Raw genomic sequence first — 17,315 nt, forward strand, 5'->3', positions numbered from 1 at the left:
AGCGGCGTTCGCAGAACGCTCAGCGTGCGGCGGCGACGCAGCGCGGCGGCGCGCGGGCCTACCACGTGACCAGCGGCGGCTCCCGCGAGCGCCAACTACAAATTCGTATAGCGCCGTAAATATAGCTCTAAAAAATGTTTTTCTTCGTTGTAAAATCGTTTTATGGCATCCTTTTTCCATCTAAGCTGTTTAAAAAAAATGTTTTTTTCCTTTGCATGTGTCCTTTAAACAAAATGGCGTAATACAATTATCATCCTTGAAGGAAAGTTCACAATAGACCCTTTTTAAGAGTGCGTGCCACTTCGTAGCTGGTAGGCAAATGAGCCGAGTCTGCCATTGTTTGGGCACGCGTTTTAAGCATTCATTGGACATTAGGGCTGCGTCGGCGTTCGACGAGGACTCGGATCTAATCACATGCTCATGCCCAGACAATGGCGACCACCAATGTTGCTTGATGAGGTACTGAAAAGGGTCTGTTCTTAATCAAGTCGTGTGCCGTTTTTCGAACCCCCCAAGTAACTCTGATATCACCGTTTCGCAGGTGGGGACGAAACACGCGGCACAGCGATGGACTTGGTCGCCAATCAAGACCAGCCAGCATTTTCCACGAGCCTCCCAGATTCCCTCGACGATGTCCCAGCCAACGAAACCTTCTGGACAGGAACCCGAGACGAGTCCCTGGCCCAGATCGAGCTCGGAGTTCTCACGGCCATCTTCACCTTCACCGTCATTGGAAACACGACCGTGCTCGCCGCCCTCGCCGCCCGGCGCTCGAAAATGAGCAGGATGTATTATTTCCTCCTCCACTTGTGCGTCTCAGACCTAATCACAGCGTTCTTCACCGTCCTTCCACAACTGGGCTGGGACGCCACGTACCGCTTCCGAGGCGGCAACCTAGCCTGCAAAACAGTTAAGTTTGGACAGCTTTTGGGACCGTACTTGTCCTCGTACGTGCTCGTTGTGACGGCCGCGGACCGTTACCAGGCTATCTGCTTCCCCCTCTCCAACTGTTCATGGACGCCGACTAAGTCGAAGCTTCTCATATCCGCCGCGTGGGTGGCGTCCTTGTTGTGCTGCGTGCCGCAGGTCTTCATCTTCAGCTACCAGGAGATATCTCCCAAAGTGTTCGACTGCTGGGGGACCTACGTCGAACCGTGGGGACTTCGCGCCTACGTCACGTGGTACGGGGTGTCCGTCTTCTTCGTGCCGTTGGTGGTCATCAGCTTCACGTACGTTTGCATTTGTCGTTCAATATGGCGGAACCTGTACCTCAAGAGAAAGAGCTCGGACGCTGAGTCCTGGAAGGGTAGTCGGGCGTATCGATTCAAGGGTACCGCACAGAACGGCACCAAGCAGGACTCCAGCTTCGTGGGACCTCGGAGTCATTCGGTGAGAGGACTGTCCAGGGCCAAGATCAAGACGGTCAAGATCACGGTGGTGGTAATCGCCCTGTACGTTGTCTGCTCGTCGCCCTTCATCTGCGTCCAGATGTGGATGTACTGGAGTCCTGACGCGGACATGGCTGACACGTGGACAAGTGAGTCACTTCTTTTCAAACGACCATGATTGTTGCTCACATCGCGCGTCTATTTTCCGCAATGAACACCTTTGCTATACATGCCTTGCATTGATGTCACACCAGCTGCCTCTGTAGTGACCCTGCTGCTAAGGGCGTACCTTCTGCAACATACATCTTGGCGCCACCGAATTTTTTTTTCGGCGGGAACAATTGGAAATGACGACCAGCATGCAATGATAAAGTCACGTGCAAGGCATGTATATGCAGACAACTCCTTTCATTGAGAGATATCGGGTCACTCTTATTGGCAATGCTTATCAAACTTGACTGCGATTATTTGAATACTTGACAAAAATAAGGGTCATAAAAAAAATCCGTCTGATGACTAGCTTAGAAGCAATTGCAAATGAACATAATCAAAATTGTGCGCGTTGGTAAGGGACATGCATGTTTGCTTTTTTAGAGGGTTTTCGATTTCAGTTTCATAATATGATAAGATACCAGCTTGATTTTTAACATTTTGGTCGTTTAGATTTAACCTTAATATAATGTCAAAATCCAAAAGATAAAGGAGAAAGTGAAAACTACGAGTAAGAAAACAATTTATTAGTGCAGAAAAATTGCATTTTTACGAACAACCAGATGATTAATTTTTGAAATAAGATATGGACCATAAAAAAGGAAAGTAGATATTACATATAACAAGAATATGCAACTAAAAAGCAACATAATCTGTCTGTTCCCCACAACTCTACCCCAATTGCAGTAGGAAAAAAATAAAAAAAGCGTATAAATGTAATTTAGTGTACATATGTATATGTTTGTTGCATAATCACTAAGAACTTATCTTATTATCGCCCAACAACCGATGTTATTTAGGCCTTAGAGGATAAGAACACCAAAGAACGAACCGCGAAACTAAAACCGCGGATAGTATAAGTGCTCCAGGTTTGCCAAGCTTTCACTGACTACAGAGCTAACACACATTTCCGTTACTTTATAATGGCCGCGCATTAGAAAGATGTTAGTAATCCCACATAACGACAAACTAACACCTCGAAAATAATTCGTACATAACCGATAGGATGCAGATATCTACTTCCAAGTCGTTCGAGCTCCACGCGTTTTAGTTCACGCGAGAACTCATGAACTGCGCAACGCTCGAGTATAACCACTATACCCAGTTCCCTGAGGGAGACATCGAGGGACTCGGTCCATTACCACCTATAGAAGGCAAGGCCTCGACATGACGTCATCGTTTGCGAATCTCCGACCTGTCCCAAGAGGCAAACAAGGAGTACTGTACGCTGAAGCTCACCGCGAGAGGCCGCAAAGCGACCGACGCGTCCCTATGCACGATGTGCAAGTTAGTCTTCTTCTTGCAGCAGGGGCTGCAATGATGTCAGAACGCCTAACTCCTATTGGCTGATTGAAAAAAAAAACATAGTGGTTAGGCATCGAGGCATCTAAAATTGAGGTCTGCCCACCATCTTTTTAATCAAAGCCAATCGGAGCTCGGCGTCGTTCTGACGTCACCACAACAGATTCAAGAAGCAGACGAACTCGCTCTTCGAATCGGCGTCGTCTCCTGCTTCCGTCGTGCTTGTTGTGAGTCGCGGCATGATGCCACTTTCCGCGATGCTGACGCAAGGTGGGCGGCCCTGCGTGAATCCAGGTGTGATGACGTTTTGGGGGGCAGAGGCGCAAGCCTCATCTTCTGCGTGCTGCTCAGCCTAGTCGCTCATATTTGTGATCCTTATTTTGCTGCGGCAGAAAGGTTTTTTGAGTGTCCATTTGTACGTGCATGATGCTTCACAAAACCCTTTACCCCGTCGCTGCCGCGAAGCAAATCGACCGATTCATCCTAACGAGGAGCATTCATTCGCTCTGAGGAGACGATCCGGAGGCATACTTAACGACTTGCCGTCTGCATCAAAAACAGAAGAAAAAAACCCACACGGGCATCGTAGAGGTCGTTAATTTTCGTGTGTCTCGCGGAGCTCGCACGACTAACCGAACGAGCATAATACAGAAATACTCATAACAAGGTCCGAACTAATGACGAGCCTTGTGAGTTCCGATGTTTTTTTTAAAATTTATATACACTTTAACTGTTTCGTGCCCAAACTGCTTTCCAAAAAAAAGTTTTGGGTCGATAAAAAAAAACAATTTGCTAAAACAATAGGCATATATGTGTGCTCGTTATGCCACTGTGTACCGTTGCTTTTGAACAACGTTGGACATTCATTAACCCTGCTCATTGTAAATCCTAAAAGCAGATTCTTGTTGCAATATAAAAATCAGTTGGAGGAAATTTTATTTTCTTTTCCAGATAATCTAATTCCGTCTGGTACCAGTCATTTATAGGCAGTATAAAAACAAACAGAAAAACAAGAAAACAAAACAATTTTTAAAGTATTCATTCCGTATCACTTAGTAATGTAATTATTAATGAAAAATATTCTACTTATTCATTAACTATTCTGTATCAATTAGGAATGTAATTATTCACTAAATGAAAGCGACCGATTGCCACGACAGGCGACGGCTCACAATGAATGAAAACGACACAAGTGATGAAGGAACGTAAAAAGCTACGAAAAAAATATGTATAAGAATGGTAATTACCCTTCATCTGCGCACCTTTGTTTTCTAAATCCACTACTAGCGTATACAAAGTAGCAACTGCGTTAAATGTGCACACTGTATATTAAAATAAAAGAGCAGGCTTTGGAGTAACTCTGAACCATAATGCTCTGAGCCAGTAATGACGCGAACGACCCATGTTGCTCCAGAGCAAGAACAGTTTACGTCCCACGTACGTTAGTAAAACATTCAACGCTGATGTACATCTGTCTTAATAATTGGAGATCACTTTCAGATACGTTTTTTTTTTTAAAGTTTTGAACGAACATTGCAGGGCGTGATGTTTAGAATCGTATCCAACTTGGATACTTGCATTCAGATACCCAAGCGAAAAAAAATTGGTGTAGGATAGGCACGAGGCGCGCACCTTTATCTACGTTACTATAGGTGAAACATAATAAGTTGTTCGAGAGCTACATCTTGCGTTTGTGGCTACCGGCGACACTTGTATGGAGAAAAAAAAATGCTTTGGAATGTTACCCGCAAGCAACTGTGGCCATGAAAGGGGTAATGGCTCAAAGGCATAAGGGTGCACTACACAAACAAAACATGAAACACTGTACGCGGCTTCAGAAACGGACATGAGGCTTATCACGTTCATGGCAAGAGCAACGTTTTTTGGCGTTCTAATCGGCTAAGACTGCTACCTGCTTGTGTAAGAGACGTTTCTTAAGCGAAAAGGAGTAGAATTGGCGATGAAATCAAACTGATTCGGGGAGGGTGTTTTACGTGAGAGTCCTACCAGGCAAAAAAGAGGTGAGGAATTCTATGGAATTTTTTTTAGGGAACACTTCAAACTGTGACTGTGGTCGGTGCATGCATGAAGAGCGTCTCCACAAACTAGGTTGCACAGCGCGATGAAAATGGGAAACATTGTGATACATTTTTTTTTTTGTATCGCAATGGAGATTGTAGGAATACCGAGAGTAAGTTTGAGCGCTGACACAGTGAAGTTCTACGAGTGAATGACTGGGTGATAAAAACTGACTGACTTCTTTTTTACGGGTTCTGCGCGACGGGTTCCAAGTGCTAGATGCAAACTCACGTTGGGAACGTGCGTCAGTTTCGTAAGCGAGCATTTGTATGCAGGAGATGGCTGAACATACATTTTCTCATGGGCAGGTCATTTTGTTTCCATAGGTTTGTGCTTCTTTGAAGACGACGTGACTCGTTTTACCGAAAAGCTCTCAACGCAAAAAACGTTTTAAAAAACGTTTTATTAACCGAAATTTATAAAAAAAGAAAAACAAACTCCCAGATTTTAGCGACACATTTCAGCGTCGCTTTCGATCAGTACACGAAGCTTAAACACCGCGTTTTAGCGAAGACTTCAGCGAGACGTAACTCGGGAGTACGCGGTTTAAACGCCGCGTTCAACCAGAGTGATGCCACTGCGCATGTGGCTCGGAGGACGGCGTAGAAGATGATAAGTACCAAAAACTTCAATTTGTTTAATTATTTTATGCAGAAATTAGCTCACGCAAGCGAAAAGGGATTTCTGTTTTTTATTTTAGAACTCACATAAAAGAACGGCCACAGTTATTAAGCATAAATCTGAAAATCGTTGCACTGTTTCATTTTAATAAAAATAAATTAATTTTAGCGGAAGTGAAGTTTACATTTCTGTAGCTAAAAGTGTCCTCTCGTACTGTCCATTATTAGATTAGAACATAGGCTCCTCTATACTCACAAAGCCTAGCAGTTCGATGACGGAGCCGCAGAGTGCCCGGTCGCGGATTTGGAGCACGAGGATCTAGTAGCACAGAGCATTTCTCGGGGAGCCTGTAGGCAGCGCACAGCTTTTGCAGCGGCGAAGACCCGAAACATGGTTTTCAAAAGCGACGAGAAAAGAAGTGGTAGCCCGAGGAACGCGAGGGGCACGAGCGGACATTCCATCGCTCAGGGCAAGTGCGTTTCGGCGTCTCGCCGCAGCGGGGCGCCCGTTATATGTTTCTTCTCTGCCGCTGTACCTTTTCACTTTCGACGGCCCCGTCTCGTGGCGATCTGCCAGGTTTTCTCAGTATAGAGGAGGCTATGATTAGAATCACCGCATTAGAGACTACTCGTCTTCTATGTCAGTCACTTCTGGCAGACTGTCCTTCTGTCCGGGTCTTGGTTCGAGGATACGTTGGTAGGAAGGAGAGGGAAAACTATTGTAAAAGTTACAAGTCATTTTATTTATATAAAAAGCGATCAAATCACTCTTGCGATTACTACCTAATAAAGTTAATAAAACAAATATGATAAAAGGCTACTAACAATACTTATAGATTATGAGTAATTTGATTAATTGGAATAAGTACCGTCGAAGTCTGGTGTAGCCGTACCATCGATACCAATATAGTTTTTTTCGTGTGGAGACGTCACCAAGCGGCGAAAGGTCGAAGTGTGATTGGCGAACAGAAGGGGAGTTTCGCTACCTCTCCTGCCTTTTTCGGCGACTCATCAAGTTGTGGATGAGACGGGAGAGGTAGCGCAACTCCTTTTCCGTATACCAACCGTAGTTTGATCTTTCGCCGCTGCGTTTCTTTTAAAATCTTGTTTAAAAACGTTGGTATGGTATCCATAGTCCTTTTCCACCCATCGCTCTTCCCCACTCCACCCGACCGACACCACCTACACTCATATTCGCCTCAAGCACCGTAGTAAATAAAGTCCGTGTCCTCGCGGAACCTTACTGAAATCCCCCTTAATAGGTTGATTCTGTAGCTGTATCTCAAATTAGCTTTATGTTTTTCTATCAAGGCGTACACGTTTCAAAAGCCAAAACCATCGTTTCTTCCTTCAGCAACCAAATCTTGGAGAACTGCTTCGAGCAGCGCATGAAAAATGCGTGAAACGTCATTTCTTGTCTTGATGTGAGAGCGAGTATAGAAAGCAAGGCCGTAGTGCTGGACTTTTCTACGTCCCCTACCGAAGGCCGGAATATATGTGGAGCTCATGTTCGTCTTCGTCAGTTCGTCTGTGTCGATCACAACGCGAATCTTAAAGGCTACCCAAGCAGGTAGCCCTTAAAGGGCACTCAAGTAGATTCTGAGATCGTCTATTTATCGTGATGACTCTAAGGGGCACTGAAGTAGATTCTGCAATCGTCTGTTCTTGGTCATGACTGATCCCACAGGCCCTAAGCACCTTAAAAAATTATAAAAAAATAATACAACCACTCGACGTCGATTTTTAAATTAAAAACGCGATGAAAGGTCGGGACATACCCGTTTCTGAGCGTATTTTTCCGTTTAGGAAAGGCGCAAGCAGCGGTGTCAGCGCGGTGATGACGGGCGCTCGTTGGCCAATCGCAAGCCGTCTCTGCGAAAGAGGCGGCTTGCGATTTGCCGACGAGCGCCCATCGTCATCGCGATGACACCGCTGTTTGTGTATGCCCCGCCTTTCTTGAGCGGAAAAATATGTTCAGAGGGGGGTATGCCCAACCTTTTATCGTGTTTTTAACAGAAAAAATCCGCGTCGCGTGATTGCAATTTTGTTTTTAATTTTTAGGATGCTAAGGGCCCGTGGAATCAGTTTATGACAAAAAAACAGGCGATCGCAGAATCCTTTTTAGTGCCCCCTTAACCTCCGCGAGCTCTAAGCATTAAGAAAAAAAAAAAAAAAAAAAGAAAAACAGAAATTGCATTAATGGGCGGCAGATTTTCTCATTAAAATTCTAAAGAAAGATCGTGACACGCCCGTCTTGCCGCGCCTTTGAGCAGACAGCAGGGACCGCTGTCGGATGGCGTTTCCAAATGAGAATTGCTGCGTTACGTCTCCTACACCCAAAGATTTGATGATTTTGTCAAAATATAATGCACAGTGCGTCTAAAAAGAGCAATAATAGTAACGTTCGCAATATCCATGCAAATAACCATTTTCAATGGTCAAACTTTATGGAGGTGGTGTACCCCCTCCCCCACCTCCCCCTCACCCCAATTAAAACATTAAAAGTAGTGCCCGTGTATTTCTATTGCTGTGAGTTTACTAGACAGTCTTTCCACCAAAAACTGGTAATTTTCATCGACTAAAGTCCAACACGCAATATACCACCAAAACAAGCTTCTATAAAAAGCACGTTAGTGCCCTTTAAAGGCTGGTGGCCTTTAAGGCTACCCAAGCAGTTTAGACGAAAAGAAGTAATGTATTACTTGGTAAAAGTTCAGTACTAAAAATATAATCGTTCTTAAAAAAACTGTTTTGTTTTTTTGGTGTTTCGATTGAGGTGCTAAGTCGGGGTTGCGGAAGCATTAACAGGGGGACATTGTTGGGATTGGATTTGTAAAGATGAAGTATTCGTTAAAAAATAAAAAAGAAGCATATTAAAAAAACTCTTTCGATGAATCGCCGACAATTATTTCAACAAAACAATCGTTCTCAAGTTAGCGGGAATTCGATTAGCGTACAATGGAATCCTATCAAAGGAGTCTTGCTCAATTAAAACCTATCACTTAGAACATTGTGGGGTTTTCACGCCATTCAGACCCTCTGACAAAGCATATGATACATACAAGAAGTGCATGAATAGGTTCAGGCACGGAAACTAAGAGGAGCTTTTTGAAATATCCGGCTTGCTTTTTTTCCACAGGAAACGCCATTTATTCTTAGGAATTTGACTAGAAGACTGAGGGCGTAGTGTTAATTAATGTGCGGCAACGGTGCGCGATTATTTCATTAAATAAAATATTAATCAGGCTCAAAATTAGGACCTCGCATTCTTGTCGCTCTGAAAAACAGCGAATAAAAAAAAAAAAAAAAGCCTGGAGATAGCATAGATATTTTTCGTGCGCAGCTGCGACCTTTTGGCTTGTCACACAATGGAATCAGAATTCTTCTGTTTGAATTTTTCGCTTGGTGTTCTTTCAATCTTTGTGTTGTCCTAGTTTCAAATACTGCAGGACGCAGCATTACCCAGGCAGGAGGGAGTTATATGAGGTGCGAAAAAATAAAATGCTCAAATGTATTCACATCTATGCTTTCAATAAGTAATGTCGGCAAGCAATTCCACTGTTCAATTGTGTTGGGATAGAGCGATGTTTAAAATAATTTAATTGGGGCAAACTATGGTCGATTTAGTTAAAAGTGATTTATTCTTGTTGACCCGTGAGGAGCAGGAAAGAAATATGTTGCACTTGATAAGTCAGACTTTACGGTCAAGAGTAGGTGCCTCTTCGGCGTAGCTTGGGGTTCTCACCTCCGGTTCTGCTTCCATGTTTTATTTGTGTGGCTGTGTATTTCTTGACTGCTAAGCTTGATAATTTTTTTCTATTAAACCTGCAAACTTCTTTTTATATTGATGTCTTTTTTTGGTCTCGGGTATCCATGAAAAATCTGCGCCAGGTTGTGTACCTTATTACTTTATTTCCAACATGGACGTGCGCTTGGTTAAACATGCGTCGCATTTAGAGGATCACCTCTTAGCGCTTTCGTGTCCACGACTGGAATGTAGCATAGATGACATGACGGTGTTCGCGTGATAGTTGTAATCAATAGTGTGACGGTCGTCATGTGACACCTTGACTTCACACGGCATTGACGGCATAGCGTCACGTGACGTGAATTGGCGTCACATCACGTGACGTAAAGTCACGCCCCACTATGACGTTGTATCGGGATCACGTTACCTTACTTTTGAAGAACGGATCAAGGGGCAAGAAGTATAACAAGAATAAGCCACTCCCTGCATTAATTTATTAATTTAAGATACCCGCATCGGCCGTTAGGCATCACTGGAGGGGGTGCGTTTGAACAAAAGAAAAAAAGTTAATTAACAAAAATTAAATACAACGAGAATAATAACTTTAAAACTGTCAGTGACCACACTGTCGAACCGGAACCGAACCGTCATTTGTAGCCGAATCGGAACCAAAACGGAACCGAACCGGAACGTCATGCAAAGTGCCACGGTGCAACTTGCTTTTGAGGCCTAATTATATTTCCAGCCTCATCAGATTGCAGTGATCAGCTCCCCCGAGTGATTTACGGATAAAAAATATACCCAGATTTCTTAGGACGTAGAATTTGCTGCGCAACTCAAATGTCGAAAAGGGCTTTCCTAATTGCAAGCTTCACCCCCAAACCAGTTTGTTTGGCTGCTGTTTACGGTTAGAGTTAAGTAGAAAGGTTAAAAGTATGTACTCTTAAAATATCTGGATCGTTTACTACTTGCCCACAAAGCAGATGGGAAAGCCAATGGCCGCAAGTGTAGTCAAGCTGTTTGTAACAACTTTTTGTTTTGACTTTCCTTAAGAAATTTCTGGAAAATAAAGCCTGCTTGATGAATTGATCGATTGATTGATTGACTGATTGATCTATGGAGGGAGTTCGACGAATGACGAGGTTGAAAATATGTTTAGGCCTATATAGTCACTGACATACTGCAGAACTGCAATTTTGATTGGTAAGATTTTGGTTCGGATTCCCGCGGCTTTATGCTAAGTTCCGGTTCTGCTCCGGAGAGCAAACATAACTGTCCAAAACGCTTCGAACCGGTATGGTCTTATTTTCCTCATTTGTTTTATCGCCGTGTCTATTCAACCGAATGTTCAATTGTTTATCAATGTCACATGTTTTTTTTTTAATCGAAAAGCAGTGTCAAAGTTAGTCTCCTAATTATTTTTTTTTAAATACCATTAGCCTGTCATGGTTCTATGATAGGAGAACACTATCAGTTTACCTTTCATAGAAACACTCAGTGGCAATCATAAATGCTCGTTTCTCCATAGAACGTTGTTTAATTAAAATTATAAGCTCTAAAAACAATAAGGTGAATATAGCTTACTTTTCTAGACTTTCTAAATGACAGACGGACGCCTAGATTACCATAAAATACGAACATACTATGGTGAACAAAAATTCGATTATCAAATATCTCCTCTTTCTAATATGCGGGAAAGAAAAGTCATCTACTGGGTGACCCGAGGAGCGGCCAGGCTCTTTAAATATACCGCTAAATTCAGTTTCTTAAACTATCGCGCTGCGATTTTGTACAGCGTTGCCCACAGATGGTGCATTTCTTTTTGAAAAATTTGCAAACAGCAAACTTACCTGTGGAAAAGGTGAAAATAAAAAGAACAAAAAACAAACAAAAAACAAAGGCTTAGCTCCTATGGAAACGCAGCGAAGCCACCGGTCGTTAAACAATACGGCTCCGCTTCGCACGGGAGACAAGAGATGGCGCAAGCGGTCGCGATGCCAACTGCCGCCAACGAACGAGCATACGGCGCCGAGAGCCGGCGTCATTAGCAGGCGATCGTTTCGACTCAAAAACGGCGCGCGTTCCGCAGGCGGCGACAGTCGCAGAAACAGAAACAGGCGCGGTAACACCAAGGAACTGCAAAGCAGACATAAGTACCCCGAAAAAAAAACAAAAAAAACAGTCAAAATATCCCGACAAACCATTTTTTTTGATCGATTATGAGTCCATTCAATACGTTTTATTTTTAAGAATGATAAAATAATGCATTGGCAACTGATATCAGAAAAGCTCGCGCCGCTTTTGAGTCGAACATATTGTCTGCTAAAGACGCCGGCTCTCGGCGCCGTATGCTCGTTCGTTGACGGCAGTTGGCATCGCGACCGCTGCGCCATCTTTTTTTCCCCGTGCGAAGCGGCGCCGTATTGTTTGAAGACCGGTGGCTTTGCTGTGTTTCCATAGAAGCTAAGCTTTTTTCTTTCTTTACTTTTTCCTCAAATGAATTTTCTCTTTGCAAATATTACAAAAAACAAACAAACAAAAAAACACCATATGTGGGCATCGCTGCACAAAATTGTAGCGCCATAGGCTAAAAAACTGAATTTTGCGGTTGATTTAAACAGCCTCGCCGCTTTTTGGGTCACCCAGTACATTAGTCATTTTCTCTCATACGAAACGGACGCTAAAAAGTTATATACTGATAGCAACATCATTTTTAATTGCTAGTGTTCAAGAATATTTCTAACACATATTTACATATTTCTTGATTTATTTATCTGTACACAAGGGGTAAATGTTTTCATTTTTATGTTCTGTTAAATGCTAGATCTGTTATCACTTGATTTATTTTTTTGGTAAGTATTTGTGGTTCGATTTTATAATAAGTGTTACACTCATGTCGCCCAACACTCCAGGCTGCTTTGAGTGTCTAGTTTTCTTTTTCCGAGAAAGCTAGCCATCACCAATAAAACGAACCGGGGTAGCGAAAGTATGTTTCCGCGTGTGATTTACGCCGGACGGAACGCCATTAGCAGACGGCACTCGGACGAAAGTGGCCCGCGACACTGACAAACGACAAGGCTAAGAAAACAAAAACAACAACGACAACTGCCCTGCTTTGCTTTGTTTCCTCGAAACTCCCGGGAGTATCAATCGGCGGCGAGCGAAAAAAGGCGATGGACAACACTGAGCTCGAATTTATTCCCGACTTGGAGCGGTCCAGCGAAAAGAACCCGTCCAGGGGCCCTAATCTGGACACTTGGTGAGGACGTCGGCGAGAAATCTTGCGACCGTGATTGGCCGACGACGCACTTGACCATGGCACCGGCCAATCATAGCGACCGGATTTCTCGCCGGCTTTTTCGCCAAGTGCCCAAATTAGGGCCCCAGGTCTCCTTTCTACGCCTTCCATAGTTTGTTTCACCTTGTGATGGACCGCAGCGGACAGTAGGAGCCATCCAATACTTGGTTTTACCACAAGTTCGAGCACAGTGGACGGCTATACATAATTTCACTCGAAGTTGGACCGCAGCCTGACGCTGCGATTCGACGCATCCATTTAGACAATGGCAAAAGTGCATCGTCACGGCGCACTTCGGCTTTGAGCGTTTTCTACGAGAGACTGACAGACTGCAAGCACGCACACTGAATGTGCGCTGCAGCGTCCTGCGCGGTCCATGGTAAGGTGCAACGACGTGTCGTAGAGAAGACGGATGGCCGATGCATCGATTTTCATGCTGATGTGTGCCCCATGTGCGAATTTACGGTGTATGGCCCGGGGGGCGGGGGAGTAATCTGTCTTCTGCCTTGTCCGCGCGTCTGCCGCCTTTTGAACAAGTCGAATGGGTGGTGTTCGTACGTCACCTTTATGAAGCACGGCCTTCCGAAGTGGGTGAAGTATATATCTTTTATTTCATACAAGTCTGAACTTGTGACGTAGAGGCTGCATAGGAATTGCGCCAGTCGAAGCTGACCAGTATTAAAACTAGATGCGAAAAAAGTTTTTTTTTCTCTCGGTCTTCTCGAGCGAAAACGTCTAACACGAATTCACGACTTTACGACTATAATATATATTGATTGAATCCCCTTATTTTGAGGAATGGCTCGATGGCCTAGGTATAAAAAAAGGGGGTAGCGGAAAATTACACTCGGCGGTCGACACCGGTTGCGCGTGCAACCACCCACAACGCCGGAAGCGTGCACTTGGCACGAGAAGCGTTCTGGGCTGATATCCACTCTTCCAGACTGTGAATGTCTGGGATGACATATTAGGCGCGGACTTGCTGCAGGCCGCTGCACTCCCCGAGTATAGGTAGCGGATCGTCGGCCTGGCGCCTGCGTTGCACGTGGAGCAGGACACCGGTGGTGTGAGTGAAGAGAAGTCCTGATCCTTTTCGTCGTCATTGTGATCTTGGTCGGGTAGTCAGCCTCTCTTGAGGGTAGAGGTCCTCCATTTGGCGAGGATGTTCTCGGTATGGGCCACTCCGGCGCGAGCCTCGTGAATGAGGACCTGCGCGCCTCGGGGAAGACCTGGAGGTAGGTGTACAGGGTTAACAGGGGTGTGTTCGACCAGTCGACGCCGGCCGCCCGGCGGGCCGCAGCCTTCTGCTGGGTCGGGGTACGATGGTGCGAAGTGCTGGGATGTCCGGGTGTGAGCGGATGGCTTCTTGCTCTCTCACACACGCGTGCGCGGCCTTGTTGCCGCGGCCGCCTGCATGTCCCAGTACCCAGTCGATTCGTGCCTAAGTTTTCTTGGTGGTGAAGAGTTTGGCGCAGAGGCTTTTGATCGACAGAGCGTTCCTGTTCGGGGTGTCTTTCCTAGCCTGGTGAGTGCTTCTCGACGAGGGTAAAAAATATTATAATCTACTAGACCGCCCGCAGCATGTTTGTTTACATAGAAACCCTCCACCGACCTTATTTGCTCACGTTGGTCGCAATGTAGCAAGCATGGACATAATAAAGTGTCACTTGCGGATCGAAGTTTGATTGCCGGGTACTCTCCCTTATAGTTTTACGCTCTGCCATGGGCTGACGCTCTCTTCGGTGATTTGGCTCCCTCCCAAGGCGCCGAACCGATGGCGTAACACCGCGTGGGGGGAAAGCCGGGGAAGGGGGGGGGGGGGTGGAGTGCGTACCATATGTTTGTGTACTAGGAAATTCTGAAGGAGGGAGTTGTCGGACTCAACCTGGGGGTGTGTTAAGGGGGGGGGGGGGGGGGAGGGGGGAGGGTGTATAAATCACTGCCGCGAAAGTTGGGCAATGTAAGTTTAATAAAGACAATCGAGTTTATGAACAGCGAAGGAAAAATAAACTCTGGGAAGAAGGTGGAGATAACCAAGCGGAAGTTACCTTACCGGTCGTATTAAGGGAGGAAAAAACGAACTAAATATTTTTTAAATGTTTTACTCTCAATTCGTACTGCGGATGGTTGCAAAAAGGCTTTTCCGTCACAAGGATAAACATTTTTTAAAAGTAATTCTAGTAGAAGGTTCAACCTTAATGCTTTGTATATCAGGTGGAGGATTAGCGTCTGGATTAAAAGCACTAGTGAGGTAAGTCCATGTGCCGCATTACTTAAGGGGTTTACTACCATGCATCCATCAGAGTCCCGTGTAGACACCTGTACTTGTTTTAAGCTCCGGTGCACGCTGCACGAGCATGTCGAACTAAAGATGTTTACTTTTGACCGTATTTAAATTTGTGGAACCTGGAGGCAAGAAAAGAAAGCTGTAAAATCAAATCTACGGAGATTTACCTGGAGTCGACCATAAACCGCTATAGCACCCGAGTGTACAGTCGTAATCAAACGCTTTTTCAGCTAGACACGGGAAATTTCCCTTAAGAACGTGCACATATATCCTCGAGAATTGCTGCGATTTCGCTCACTCTGAATACTTAATGCCAGTTCTGGAAGCAAAGCGCACCATACAATGTACATTCTAAGAAATTTAGAGCGCCTACACTCCCGAAAAGCATTAGAGAGACGAGGCTTAAAACTTGTATAGACCTAAAAAGAAAGTCTGGGCTGGGACGTCATGGTCGACCATAAACAGCTGTAGCACCCGAATAAGAAAGGTAAGGACAACTTCTCTTTCCTCCTCTGGCGCGCACTCTCTTTAATTTTTTTTTATTTTTTTGGCCCTCTCTCATTTGCCGCCATTTAGATTGTCCCAAGATAGCAGGCAGTATTCACCTATACTTGCTCTCAACTTAAGACAAAGCAGAGTAAGATGCCCAAAGACACACAAAACACATACACACGCAGTCAAAAAACGCATCAATTTCACGGAATTTTTTTTTTTGCGTGAAAGATGGGGAGTTTGTGAGACCCGTTCCTATGCTTCGAACGCTGCACGCGCCAAAAAAAAGTCTAATATCGTCGACTAATTTCCGCATGAAATGGAGCTATGTTCATATAACGTGTTCAGACATTTTGCATTATTAGGTTTTCGTTTGAACTGAGTATTGCTTCGTCTAAATATTTTATTATCAGCCCTTTGTCATATAAATCAACCGGCACGGCAATACAACTACTTGATGTTGATGTCGATGTTTGTTATGTTCCCCCAAAACACCACGAAGGTTTTGACATTGGTGTACAGCAGAAATGACTTCCACATAAAAAGAAACATGAAACAAAGGAGCCCACTAGAGATTCTAAGTCAAAATAAATCATATCGCAGGTACATTCCGCTATTCAAAGGTAAAATAAGGCATTAAAAAGCAATCGTGTTCAACATGGCAACTGCAAAAAAAAAAAGCAAAAAAAAAAAAAATTTGGTTTAACGGCGGTTTTTCAAATTGCGCGTCGGGATAGAATGTTTCGCAATGTCGCGTTAATTTAGCTGGGATACGTAGCTTTATGCTGCCCGAAAGATCGAGCGCATCATTACGATATTGGATGAGCTTCTGCAAAAAAACTACATTTCGACAATTTCAACGACCACCAAAAGTGCTGAGATTCAAAACCCTGTCAAGAGAATGCTATTCGAAGGTTGTCTCCTTGTAAATTGCCCATCATAGACTCGCTTGCATTCACTTCCCGATATATTGTTCCGCATGGCAGAATCAAATTCAAAACGGGGCCTAACAAATACACAAAATAAAAGTAATATAGCATCGGGCGCTCGAAAGTGCCGAGTCATACGTAAAATTATATCAATCAATTTAAAACTGTTACTAAAATGTTAGTGTCATGAGATTTGAACGTGAGCTAGTAATCGACTAATACACGAAGGTCCCTGGTCACATCAGCTCCAGTAATGAAGAGTGCAAGTTCGTCTGATTCTTGCACATCCGTTGGGATGATGTGAGAACACCGAGCTCTTATTGGCTGATCGAAAAAAAAACATAGTAAGTAGACCTCAAGACCTCTAGCATTGAGGTCTATCCACTACTATCTTTTCAACCTAATCCAATCAGAGCCCGATTTCGTTCTGACGTCATCGGAACTCCTGCGCGAAAAGCAGACGACTTGCTCCCCACATAGTATTAGCGATGTGCGCGACCAAAAGCGTCGCTGCGGTCAGCTTTCCATGATTGGCCAAACCATGGGCATATGAGCATTGTCAGATTGTCAACTTTGACGGTGTTAGTTTCGGACTGCGATGGCTCCTAGCTTCCACTGTGCTTTTTAAACACACCACCGAACTCGTCGTCGCACCTGATGGTAAGTAGCCAGGATAACAACTGGTGACGTCACGGCGAGGCAAATCCCAGTCGTGACGTCGCGGGTGGAAACCATAAGAGGGCGCCACCGAAACATCTCGGCGCTAATACTGTTTTCCAACTTGCACTTCAAATGCGAGTCATCTCTACACCTTGAAAGTGAGATAACGTTAGTGTTGTTCGCGCTCAGGGGCAGTCGGTTTAGCAAGCACCGCTTTAAATACTCAAAATGTCAAACTGCGGCGCTTCGCCGTCTGTTTCGGAACAAACATGCAAAAATATCTTTATGGCATCGGCGAACAC

The 17,315-nt window shown here is 44.5% G+C and overlaps 1 protein-coding gene across 1 annotated transcript in view; it reads left to right on the plus strand.

Moving 5' to 3' along the window:
* The first annotated feature begins 567 nt into the window (after window positions 1–567).
* The window catches only part of LOC8032072 (vasopressin V1a receptor), a 107,367-nt gene continuing 90,619 nt past the window's right edge, over window positions 568–17,315 (plus strand). The window contains exon 1 of the mRNA XM_029985568.3: window positions 568–1,537. Coding sequence (XP_029841428.3) covers window positions 568–1,537 — 970 coding nt within the window. The remainder of the gene's footprint in view (window positions 1,538–17,315) is intronic.

The sequence above is a fragment of the Ixodes scapularis genome, unplaced genomic scaffold (assembly GCF_016920785.2).
Source record: "Ixodes scapularis isolate PalLabHiFi unplaced genomic scaffold, ASM1692078v2 PGA_scaffold11__112_contigs__length_91849675, whole genome shotgun sequence".
NCBI lineage: Eukaryota > Metazoa > Arthropoda > Arachnida > Ixodida > Ixodidae > Ixodes > Ixodes scapularis.